At 46.1% G+C, this 11,261-nt stretch overlaps 1 protein-coding gene and 1 long non-coding RNA gene across 3 annotated transcripts in view; one reads left to right on the forward strand and one right to left on the reverse strand.

The window, feature by feature from the left end:
• Positions 1-5,059, forward strand: part of LOC144722071 (myocardial zonula adherens protein-like) — a 34,993-nt gene extending 29,934 nt beyond the window's left edge. For both annotated transcript variants that reach the window (XM_078600184.1, XM_078600185.1), the window contains one exon: positions 234-5,059. In XM_078600184.1, coding sequence (XP_078456310.1) covers positions 234-357 — 124 coding nt within the window. In that variant the 3' untranslated portion in view covers positions 358-5,059. The remainder of the gene's footprint in view (positions 1-233) is intronic.
• An 890-nt stretch (positions 5,060-5,949) lies between these two features.
• Positions 5,950-10,785, reverse strand: LOC144722167 (uncharacterized). Its single transcript, XR_013586020.1, has 5 exons — positions 10,554-10,785; positions 10,063-10,162; positions 9,342-9,425; positions 7,448-8,316; positions 5,950-7,183 (listed from the first exon to the last, which is right to left on the reverse strand). It is a non-coding gene; the product is annotated as an uncharacterized LOC144722167 (long non-coding RNA).
• Between the last annotated feature and the right edge of the window lie 476 nt (positions 10,786-11,261).

Consider the following 11,261-nt stretch of genomic DNA (forward strand, 5'->3'; position numbering starts at 1 on the left):
AATAAAGCGGCACTGATGTGTGTGAGGTGAGAGCGAAGTGGCATCTACTCCAGGGAAGCCGCGCAACATGCGAAACGGCATCGTGGCAAAGGCTCACTTGTGGTCTCGGAGAAAGACCCATTGTCTTGGATGTCTATGGATGTTTCCCGGAGAAAAATAAATCTCACCTGGTGTAGCAGCGAGCAGCGAATGCAATGAAATGTCTCGTGGCGCCGCGCAATTTGTGTCCGCAGGAGGCAGTGGAGTGTGGAGTCGTCGAGCGAGAACGGCGACTCGCCCCTGGCAAGGCTGAAAAAGCTGAGAGCCAGCAGGGCCCAGCCTGGACCTGGCAGCAAGGAGACCGAGCGCAACGACTGACTGACGACGACGAAGCTCCTCCTCGTTCACCCTTCACGAGCATCGCAGTCACCCTCCACCATGCCACAACCACCTCCCCCCGCGACAGACCGCGATGTGACACACTGTGGAGTTAGCGCGCAGAATCGAGCAACCACATGATCTGTTACCGCGCCATTCTGCGCCATGGAAAAACCACGCGGCCAAGCCGAGCGGTAAAGTGCCCAGAGCCAGCAGCGGCAGCAGAGAGGGAAACCTTCAAGAGGGCCAGATGCGGCGAGCAGTCACTGCCATTGCCGCTATGGCAGCCGTGCAAGACAAGAGGTTGCTTCGTGGCAGCGTGAGACGGGAGGGGATGGTCTGTGGTCGTGCCGCGGACTAGATGATTTTTTAGTCGATGTAGGCTGGCTGCTTGACTGGCTATGTATATAGAGTGTCCATCGAGGTGTCATCCATTATCAAAGAAGTGTTATTAGGCAGGTTGAAGTCGGTAGACTACACATACACACGCTTGCTCGTATGCATATTTTATCATACGAGTCTCAACCCTTCAAACCTTGACATAGGCGTTGTGGTGTTGGTGACGCACGTGGCTTTGAGGCTGGGAGAGATCCCCCATGTGTGTTGCCGATTGTGATTGTTCCCATTGTGATTGTTCCAATTGTGATTGTTACCGTTGTGATTGTTCCCATTGTTATTGTTCCCATTGTTATTGTTCCCATGTGATTGTTCAGATTGTTATTGTTCCAGTTGTGATTGTTCCCATTGTGATTGTTCCCGTTGTTATTGATCCCATTGTTATTGTTACAATTGTTATTGTTCTCATTGTGATTGTTCCCTTAAGTGATTGTTCAGATTGGTATTATTCCAGTTGTGATTGTTCCCATTGTGCTTGTTCCCATTGTGAATGTTCCTTTTGTGAATGTTCCCTTTGTGATTGTTCCGACTATGATTGTTCCCGAATGCATCTCTCGTGTTGCTGTTGAAGATCACTCCAGCTTTTAATCTCACACCTGGTGGTAACAAAAAAAAACACAAGTGTATAACAAATGATGCCGACATTTAAACTTCGTTTTCATTCATAATAATAATACAAAACAATAATTATTTAGTAATTAACGATACCTTTATGGATGCCCTGTATAATATGCAAACTTTTGAATGGTCGATCAGATGATTCATGGTCCAGGTTTTATTTCAAAGTGGCATTTATTGCAACGGTAGCAGTGCTCTGATTAATATGAAGCCGACAGGTGACTCGAGCGAACAACTTTAGCTTCGTCAAACCCACTCACCAAGCCCGCATCATTCAGACTGTACAGCAAAACCTCATGAGCGGAGCGCGAGGTGAGCACCAGCAGGTCACGTTGTGGACAAACGCATCTTTAAAACCCGGACGAGTGCAGGTGGTCGGCAAGAGCACCCGCGTTACCTGCAGGCTCCGAGTAGGCCAGGAGGGCTCTAAACACACCGCCACACGACTCTCTCTCTCTCAGAGCGACCGCATCCGCGATGTGCGAGCGACGATGCAAAGCATCTGTCTGGCATTCCTCTAATTTCATTTCGAGCGTGAAATGTGTGGGAAGAGCTTCTCCAACGTACGAGACTTTTGAAATCTTAGTTTTTTGTCCTTTTATTTTACGCACCTTGAAGATGTATCCGAGATACAATATACGTGCGAATTTTTCTTTTAAAAGTCGGATATTAAGAGACTTTAGGCATTGCATGTTGCTTCAATATACCATTTGTATATGATATGGCTTTCCCCAGATGCTGCCCAGCCTGCCGACTACTGGCTAAGACAGCCGAGTTTGTTTCAGGGAAAGTGCAATAGCTGATACCACAGAGCTATTCCGGCAGAGTGGGAGGCTATTACAATGGTTTTCTCATGGCCTGCCTTTTCCTGCCAGATTTAGAGGTCCAGATTTCAGCAACCCCATCCATAAACGTGGAGTTCCTGGAGCGCTCTTGAGATATACTAACCTCTTGATTTTTGTCTGGCTATGACAACTATAATACGAGATGATGGTTTTGTTATCATTGTTAACATGTTAAGGCTGGTCTTCGTTCCTAAGTAAGCCTGTGTTCGTTTTTAGCAGTGGCGATTCAATGCTCAACATTGAGAAGACAACACAGTTTACCTCGGGGTTTACAGTGTCACGCCCAGGTGGACTAATTGATCATTGAAGCACAAAGGCAGTGATGCTGCACCGGTGCTGGTTTTCCCACCAGACCGGTTCTCCTGGGAAGCTACGTGTGGGTCTCTCTGTGATTCTATGGGCCTCTGTGTGAGTGTGGGTCTCTCCGTGAGTATATGAGTCTCTGTGTGTGTGTGGATCTCTCTGTGAGTCTATGAGTCTCTGTGTGAGTGTAGGTGTCTCTGTGAGTATATGGGCCTCTGTGTGAGTGTGGGTCTCTCCGTGAGTATATGGGCCTCTGTGTGAGTGTGGATCTCTCTGTGAGTCTATAGGCCTCTGTGTGAGTCTGGATCTCTCTGTGAGTCTATGGGTCTCTGTGAAAAAGCACTGATGATGAAGCTACTTGCCAGCACATTCCACATACTCAAATGACTCCACCTGCACACTGTCATCCGCTTAACTTTGTATCATATTTTATGTGTGTATGTTATATCAACAAATAATGTGTGTGATGGTCATGGAGCATCTGAATGGGGTTTCAATCGCTTTTTAAATCTCACAAATGATCATCATGGAGGAATGGTAATTCTGTCCAAATCGGGTGGAAATTCCAACAATCTGAGCATAAATGAGGGGTTGCTGGTTTGCGTCTCCAGAGATTGGTTGGCTTGTACATTTTAGAGGCTTCTAGATGGACTTCAGTGACCATCAAATTACATTAGCGGAAATAATCATAAATAGGTCATCAAACACGTTTGTTAACACTGTCTTAAAAAGAAAATGTGCATCATGGGTGAAATTTTTGGCAGTGATACTTCTTAGGGCTTCACAATGTGCGGGGTCGTTGGGGTTATTTGACTTTACCACTGATTACTGTTGTGTGCCTTTAAATGGTTTTAACAGCTACAATTGCATTATTTGGTAATATTACACACTTGTTTTTTTCAAGATAAAGCATGTTTTTGGTCGAATTTGAGTGTTAAAATAACAGTTTTTGTCGTGAAAACAGTTTTTTAATGCCAATTTCCAGCAAACTTTTTTTCTATTTACCGTTTCCACGTTACTTTTTGAGTTGTAGGGGCAGATAGTACTGCATTTGTATAAAACCAACAGTTCTGGTTACGTTGAAACCCCGGTTTAAGTGCGTTTATCTTCAATTAAATTACACTTTCAATCGGCAATTTAATACAACTGTGCACCTGGCGATGAAACAGCGCCCCCTTGTGGTTTGAAAGTTTTTTTTATCCTAAAAAAAAGTTTATTTTCACGTCCCAGGACTCTTTCACCTATGGCCCAGGTCACCACGGATTGATTCCGCATCCTCCTGCACCCCTCTAGCCATGAGTGCTCAGGGTCTCCTTCACATTTGTATCTGTGCAGGCACCTGCCATTGGGAATGTTCCCGTTCTTTTTGTTTTTTTCGGTAAAGTCACGTAGGTAAAAAAAAAATAATTGAAACAACTAAATTAAATCACGACGTTTCAGGCGCAACACATGAGATCTCTTAGATATCTCTTAGACATCTCTTAGACACACTTAAGCGGTTGTGCTTTCGCTACGTTGTCCCAAACCTGAACCTGAAGACGGACGCTTGTGTTCCGCCCGAAACGTCGTGATTTTATTTAGTTATTCTTTGGTTCTTTCGGTTAAGTCACGTCTAAAGATAAAATAATAAATTAAAATAATGGCATATTACGACGTTTCGATTGCAACACAAGCAATCATCATCAGGCATAAAAGAAATAGCAACAAAAATCTAACTAGAAAACTATAGACAGACATTAGATGTTTGTTGCTATTTCTTTTATGCTTTATGCCTGATGATGATTGCTTGTGTTGCAATCGAAACGTCGTAATATGCCATTATTTTAATTTATTATTTTATCTTAAGACGTGACTTAACCGAAAGAACCAAAGAATAATTTCTGCAGTCACGAAAGCTCCAAAATTAAGATTTTATTTAGTTGTTTTCATTTTTAATTAATTAAATTTTTTACCTACGTGACTTTACCGAAAAAAACAAAGAGTATATGTATCCTTGCAGTCACGAAAACTTCAATTCTAGAATGTTCCCGTTATTAAATCGTCGTTGTTTATCATATTTTTATTTCAAATGTACTAAAATCATTTACAAAAATAATTATTTAAATGTTAACTTCATAGTAATTATTCAAATTGATGAAATATATATAAAGTAAAAAACGAACATGGATTTGAACCCTCGACTCCATGGCTGGCAGCCCCACGTGCTCCCCGCTCAGCAACGGAATGGTGGTGACGTCACAGGACGCCACGTGGTGTAGTGACTTTCTCTGGCGGTATCTGATTTGTGTAAAAGTCTGACAACTTTTTTTTAAACCGATTCATATTGAGCGTGACGTAATCACGTGCATTGACGTGACGTTTGAAGTAACGTCACTACATCGTCAATCTTTTAAAATTCGAACATTTTACTAATTCGAACCTAGTTCTCCTGCTTCAGAGGCAGCCTCGACACCACGAGGGCCTAGTGGAAGCCGCAAACCGTTCTGGTTTTGAAATCGTCGTTTTTATCATTTATCAATAAAATAACCACGTGAAACACGCACCCTTGGACGATTGTTCTCCATGCATAAACATCTGTAGTTACTCGAGACTGCGGACTTGAACCCGGCAACACTAAAATTGTTCTTCACTAATTTTCACATTGGAGGGGCACTTTCACCGATAAGACATCATCATCGTGAGGACCGCCACATATTTGAAACCCATTGGGGGTTTGGCAGCAGCCAGTTGGCCCGCGGGCCTTGCAATGAAGAACACTGCGCAAGTGTATGAAATGTCTTTTACGTACAGACACTTTCAAATGACTCCCACAGCGGCTTGCAACCGTTGGAAGTGCGTTAAAACTTTGACGACGCTTGGAGTTTGGAACAAAGCTGCCTCAAGGCAATAACTGGTACAGAGGTGCCCCTCGTTCCAAAAGTTACCAGCTGCCTTCCAAGAGTGGTCCCGGTATGTATTTAAAGCTAGGATAGTGGACATTAAGGAATGTTACGTTTTGAATGAGAAAAGTTAGTGCGCTTGGGCAGGACACGTCGCCGATTTTTTTATTATTTTTTACCAAAGAGAGTTTCATGAAGTTATTTCAGGTCACCTTGACCCCTGGATCTGGGCAGAGTTGGCATGCCAGTCATGGGCGTTGTTTGACCATACTTCACCGTGCCGGTCAGTGCAGGTTCAAAGGAGGAAGGACCCAGGACTGATTAGGATTTATCTCCCCACTGTCATGAGGTGTGGCCAGGAATCGAACTCCGGGGTTCGTAGTGCAGCGTGCTGACCTTTGCGCCATCAGATGACCCCCCCGTAACTATGTATAAAATATTTATAATAAAATAAAATAAACAATTACGAATTGTTACATCTTATGAAGTGTTTTATTCAACAATTGACAATACAAATGTGCACTTTTTTAAAATCTAATAATATTCGATATGCATGCTATAAGAGGTGCCATTCATTTGTCATGCTCGTGTTTCATTGTAAATAAACAACGATGCATAATAATTTCTCTAATTGCAAAATCCAAATCATACCAATTATAATCTTACGTAATACCCTTAGCATGTAACCCAATCAACTACTCTTGGCACGCACACAAACACGCATGCTGTTATCGGCCAACAATAATCGGAAGTTTAAAACAAAGCATTGTTAATACTTCAACTCCTTAGCAACTGCATGCATACAGCGGCATGCACGCACGGGCGTTAATGTTAATATTGGCATTTTGCATCACTTATTATTTTGCATGTCTATTATTGTCAACATCTGCAAAAATAATATTTAGTACGTTTTTCTTTAAGTAGCAAACTTTCAACACTCACGTTGCACCGCAGCTGAAAGCCTAAGCGCATAGTGGAGAGATGGAAAAGCCAGCATTTCATTAAAGACGCTTGAGAACTGAAACGTTTAAGATCAAAGGTAAGGGTGGAGCTCTGCAAGCTGCTTTCTAATCAAACAGGATTAGTGGGTATACAACAATTTTAAAAGTTGCATCTGCACCGGCGTGTACGCGCGTACATCCAGCGGGTGTCTGTGTGTGTGCACGACTCTTGGGGGGGGGAGGGTCACATCACAGACGGTGGGAGAAAACATGTTTGGGGGAGTGCTGAAATACATTTGTGGGGGTGGATTTTTTGTTTAAAGTATATACTAAAAAATTATTGGTAAGTGAAATGTGTGTATGTGAATATCAATCTCTGAAACACAAGAGAACGCAAGGCGATGGACTTGACATCAGTGTTATGTTTGTGTATTTATGTTGAACTTCTTTCGCGCCGTACGTAGCCAACCGTGCCAATTGGAAGTACGGGGGGGGACAACAGCACCCGTGACCTTGCGCCGCTCTCGCCGGTTCTGGCTCAGAGATGTTTTCCTGCAGAGGCTGCGTTTGAATGATGCGAGCGAATAAACAGGCACAACGCGGTGTGTGGGGTGAGGCGGTGCGGAGGGCTTAAGTCCTGGTTTAGCCGTAGCTACCCGCGGTACCCTTGGGCACCACCAACAACCACAAAGGGGCCGCGCTCTCTCGGTCGTTCTCAGCGGCTGCTCGCCATGTGCACGCGCACAAAGGAGTCGAGGCGCTGGATCCGTTCCATCAGCAGGTCGCTCTCCCGCTCGCAGTGGTCGAATAAGAAATCCAGCGGGGAAACGTCCCAGTCCAGCTCCTGCGGAAGAGGCCGGCACATCTAGTCACCGTACGGGACGTGGCGCATGCACGTCGGTGGGTGGGTGTGTGCGTGGGTGGGTGGGCACGTGGGTGGATGGATGCGTGTAAGTGGGGTTGGCTTGTGGGGCCAGGCACAAATACAGGCACGTCCAAAAAAATGAAAGCTCATCCCAGTGTTATGTTCGTCTGATGACATCAAGCCCTTGGTAACACCCCAAACCGCTTGGACTCTTTTGGGGGCCTGACACTACCTCGACCATACCTCCTTGCAGATCACGAGGACGGGCTCCGTGTGGTCAGTTTGAACAGATTTGCTGGAGGAGAGGGCATCGCCATCCACCTCCAGGGCCTGCTCACTTCCCATCCTCACGTCGGGCGCCACGCTCAGCTCCACGATGGGCTCCTCGATGGCCTCCTCCGTGAAGGGCAGGCTGGGCAGGCCGGGCAGGCTGGGCAGGCCGGGTTGGCCGGGCAGGCCGGGCAGGCCGGGCAGGCTGGGTTGGCTGGGCAGGCCGGGCAGGCTCGGAACGGCGGCTGTGGGTGGCGTGGCAGCGACATCTGGGAGAGGTGGAACGACTGGCGTCGCATGCCCGCTGTTGCTCTCTACGCCATCCCACCTGGGCAGAGAGCGGCACAGCGTTGACAAGTGCCCCCAGGTTCAACTGACAAGAGACAAAGATACCCCGTATAGCCTTCACAGACTGTTGGGGCAAGTGCTGTTAGCAAGCACCTATGAAGGCCGGTGGCACACGAGGGGGTGGGTGGCCAACACCACGCCCGGCCCCCTTTGGCTCCCTAGTGGCAATGTTTACACACCGCACGAGATACTCATTTGAGGCTGAGTCGACCTAGGGGAGGCCCAGGACGAGTTCAGGATGACGACAATGACGATGATAATGACGATGATAATGACGACGATGATGACGATGACGATGTGGGATGCACAGAGTATTGGACTGTCTGGCCCAAACAACAAGTCCCTCTGCTTTTGACAATCGGCGTGTGCGTAGTTAAAGCACGAACATATTATATGAGGGGGGGGGAATAAACAACAAACCCTGTGGCCAATTTGCTCTTTTCCAGCTCACGCTCAGACTCCAGAAACTCCACCAGAAACTTCATCTCGTGGATCTGAGGAGCAGAAACTCGTGTTACATTTGCCTAAGTAAAGCGACTCCTCTGCTTACGAACATTCGACTTACGAACATTCAGAGATATAAACAAACCTGTCCGTATGTCCAGCTGCCTGTTCAGACCGAGAGGCATAAGTTCAACCGTCACGCAACAGATGGCGGTGGTGGCATCTACATCTGCAGAACGTGAAGAACCAGTGGCATCTACATCTACAGGAGATTATACAACTTTTATAGCCATTCCCCGTGTTTACGATATATGTTTGGAGTAAAGTTGGACCTACGAACAAATCGACTTACGAACAGATCTCTGGAACCGAACTCATTTGTAGGTAGAGGAGTCCCTATAAATTCGAATCTCTTAAGTTCGGAATTATTCAATGTATATATATTTGTAACATTTATAAAATAAAATGCATTGCATGCATACGAGAGTGTTCTTGCCTTTGTTATTAATTTATTTTTTACGATAGTCTATCTTATTCCTGATAGACCCTGATTATCCAAAGTGTTGACTTTCCCTATCTTTTAGCGTTTTAACGTAACGTAAAACAATATATGCAAAATTACTGGCACGAGGTTCAAGTGAGTTCTCCTTAACATCAATTGTGATGAATAGCAAAGGGAATGAATCATTATATCGACATGTCAGGAAGTCCACATACCCACTTTGCATTACTATTTTGTAGAGTGATGCTACCCACACAGCCATATATTTAATCAGTCATCGCCCATTTGAATCCGTGGCCTTTCAGTGGTAGTACATCGCTGTGTTGCGGCATGCTGATGAATCCCAATCACGGCAAAACAAATTTACGTCTCCAATAACACAGACTGGCTGCCTTTTGAAAGGACTGTCAGCCACAGCATTTAACTGTATCACTGAGTAAAAAAGCCATGCTGATATCATCTACAAAGTGCCGAATAACAGCTGCGCACTGACACGTCACAGTAACAACAATGTAATATAATCCCCAATTTCAATTGTGACATTGCATCCGTCGCGTTCGAGCGTTGTCTGACCTCATACTTCAGCTGCGAGATCTCCGTCGTCAGTTGATGATTTGTCATCTTCTCCTCGCCTAGTTTCGACCTCATCCCCTCCATCTGAGGCAAGAAGCCGGACACACCAAAAGAAACGTGGGTTCACATTCACACACGTGGACTTAGAGAAGGACTCATGACATCAGGGCTAGTGTCCTCTGTATGTGAAGGTGGTCACGATGAAGAGTATATTCCATTGGCTGTGTGGTGGCAAGGCCCCTAAGATCTCCCGTGGGGTCAGTGGATGAAACAAGCCTCTATTCGCGAACGACTAATGCCCACCTTTCCCCGCACGCAATTTTACTTTGAATGCCTACCAGACGTTCTGTTTTGGCCACCACGATAGCCCTGTTTATTAGACCGCCTGTCCCAGTTGCCCCAAAGCATTTTTGAAAATCAGGATTTTGCCCTGGTTTAACATTTTCTGGCCTCGTGCTCAACTCACGTTATGGGCAAAGGTTGGGGGGTGGCGGGCGGGGGGCGCTAGCCAAGCAGTGGGTGGGGTTGGCAGAAGGGTAGGTGGGGTCTTATGAGCAGCAGCGGATGGGGGCCACCTTCGGGAAGTTGGGCGGGGCTAGTAGCGATTTTGTGGGCGTGGTTATGTAAAAGTGGGCGGGGATGACATCTCGTCGCGCGCTCTCGGTTGAGCCTCCCAGAAATTCGGTAGCTTTTATTGATTTGCACGCTGCTCGTGGCCTACCTGGGCCACCAGGTCTCGGATCTTCTTTTGGTGCGAGGACAGCATGTCGTTGAGAAGGTTGATTCGCTTCTCCAGGAGAGCTCTGTCCCAGCCAGGTCCTCTGCAATTCAATTCATGTTAGCCGCAGAGGGCCCTTTCCCCGTTGACGATGGTGCGTTTGAATCGTAACAACTTTGTGTAAGGGACACCGATAAAGGCGCTCTCCACATGCGATAAACAAAGTGACTGGAGGGTCGAAGGAGGAGTTACGAGCGCGGGACGCACGCGCCAGGTCACGGGGTCCGGCCGGCAGCACGCAAGGTCAGGAGCCCTGATTGGCCACTCGATACTCAATTCAAAAACGTTGGCCTTTGTAGCACTGAAATCGTCACACTTAAATGTGAATATTGGTAGTGACTGAACAGTAAATATAGCTGATGAGTAACAGTAGCCCGAATTATTATTTGCGCAGGAATTGTGGTGTGTATTTGACGAGTCGTTACAATATTTACCTTATAACTCCCTCTGAGCTTATTTGAGTGACAGCCTGCAGGTCTGTTTCCAGAGCTTCACACTCCTTGGCCGATTCCCTCAGCTCCTGAGAATGAAAAAAAGAATCCAAAGAAGTCCCACAACCAGTCTGACACCGCCAGCCGTCAGCCCATCCCAAGCTCAAGTTTATTGGGAGCTTGGACCACCCTTCTGACGAGTGTGAAAGGTGTTTTCGATGATTGTGTTCACAGCATGAGGTGCGCCTTGATACAAACTCGCAGCAGTAATTAAACCTCTGTTCTGTTTAATTACTTTCATTTTTTACAACGTAGCTTTGCAAACTAGGCTTGCGGTTTGGGGATATCAAGCTGCGGACGTCCGCAGTTGTTGTCTAATGGCTGACCTTTTAATGACCATAAGAGCATAAAATTGTCACCACCACCTCAGGTTCATTCGTGGAGATTGGCTCCAACCAATTCTCAACGTTCTTTAAACATGACTTGGAGGGATGGAATAACGTTTTTTAATAACGAACTTTTTTTACGAACTAAGTATTTGTTTTATAACTTTTTTTGAAACTGAATGTCCAAAATCGAGAGAGTGCAAGGTTCCCACTGGCAGAGCTCGACTGACAAGGCCAAGGGAACGAGTCGACCCATTGTCTCAGTCCACCATGAGCTCTGCTGGCAGAGTCCGGCTCCGAGAGATGTGACTTCAGGCTGTGTTTG

Source organism: Lampetra planeri, chromosome 13, assembly GCF_965212315.1.
Source record: "Lampetra planeri chromosome 13, kcLamPlan1.2.h2, whole genome shotgun sequence".
In the NCBI taxonomy this organism is placed as follows: domain Eukaryota; kingdom Metazoa; phylum Chordata; class Hyperoartia; order Petromyzontiformes; family Petromyzontidae; genus Lampetra; species Lampetra planeri.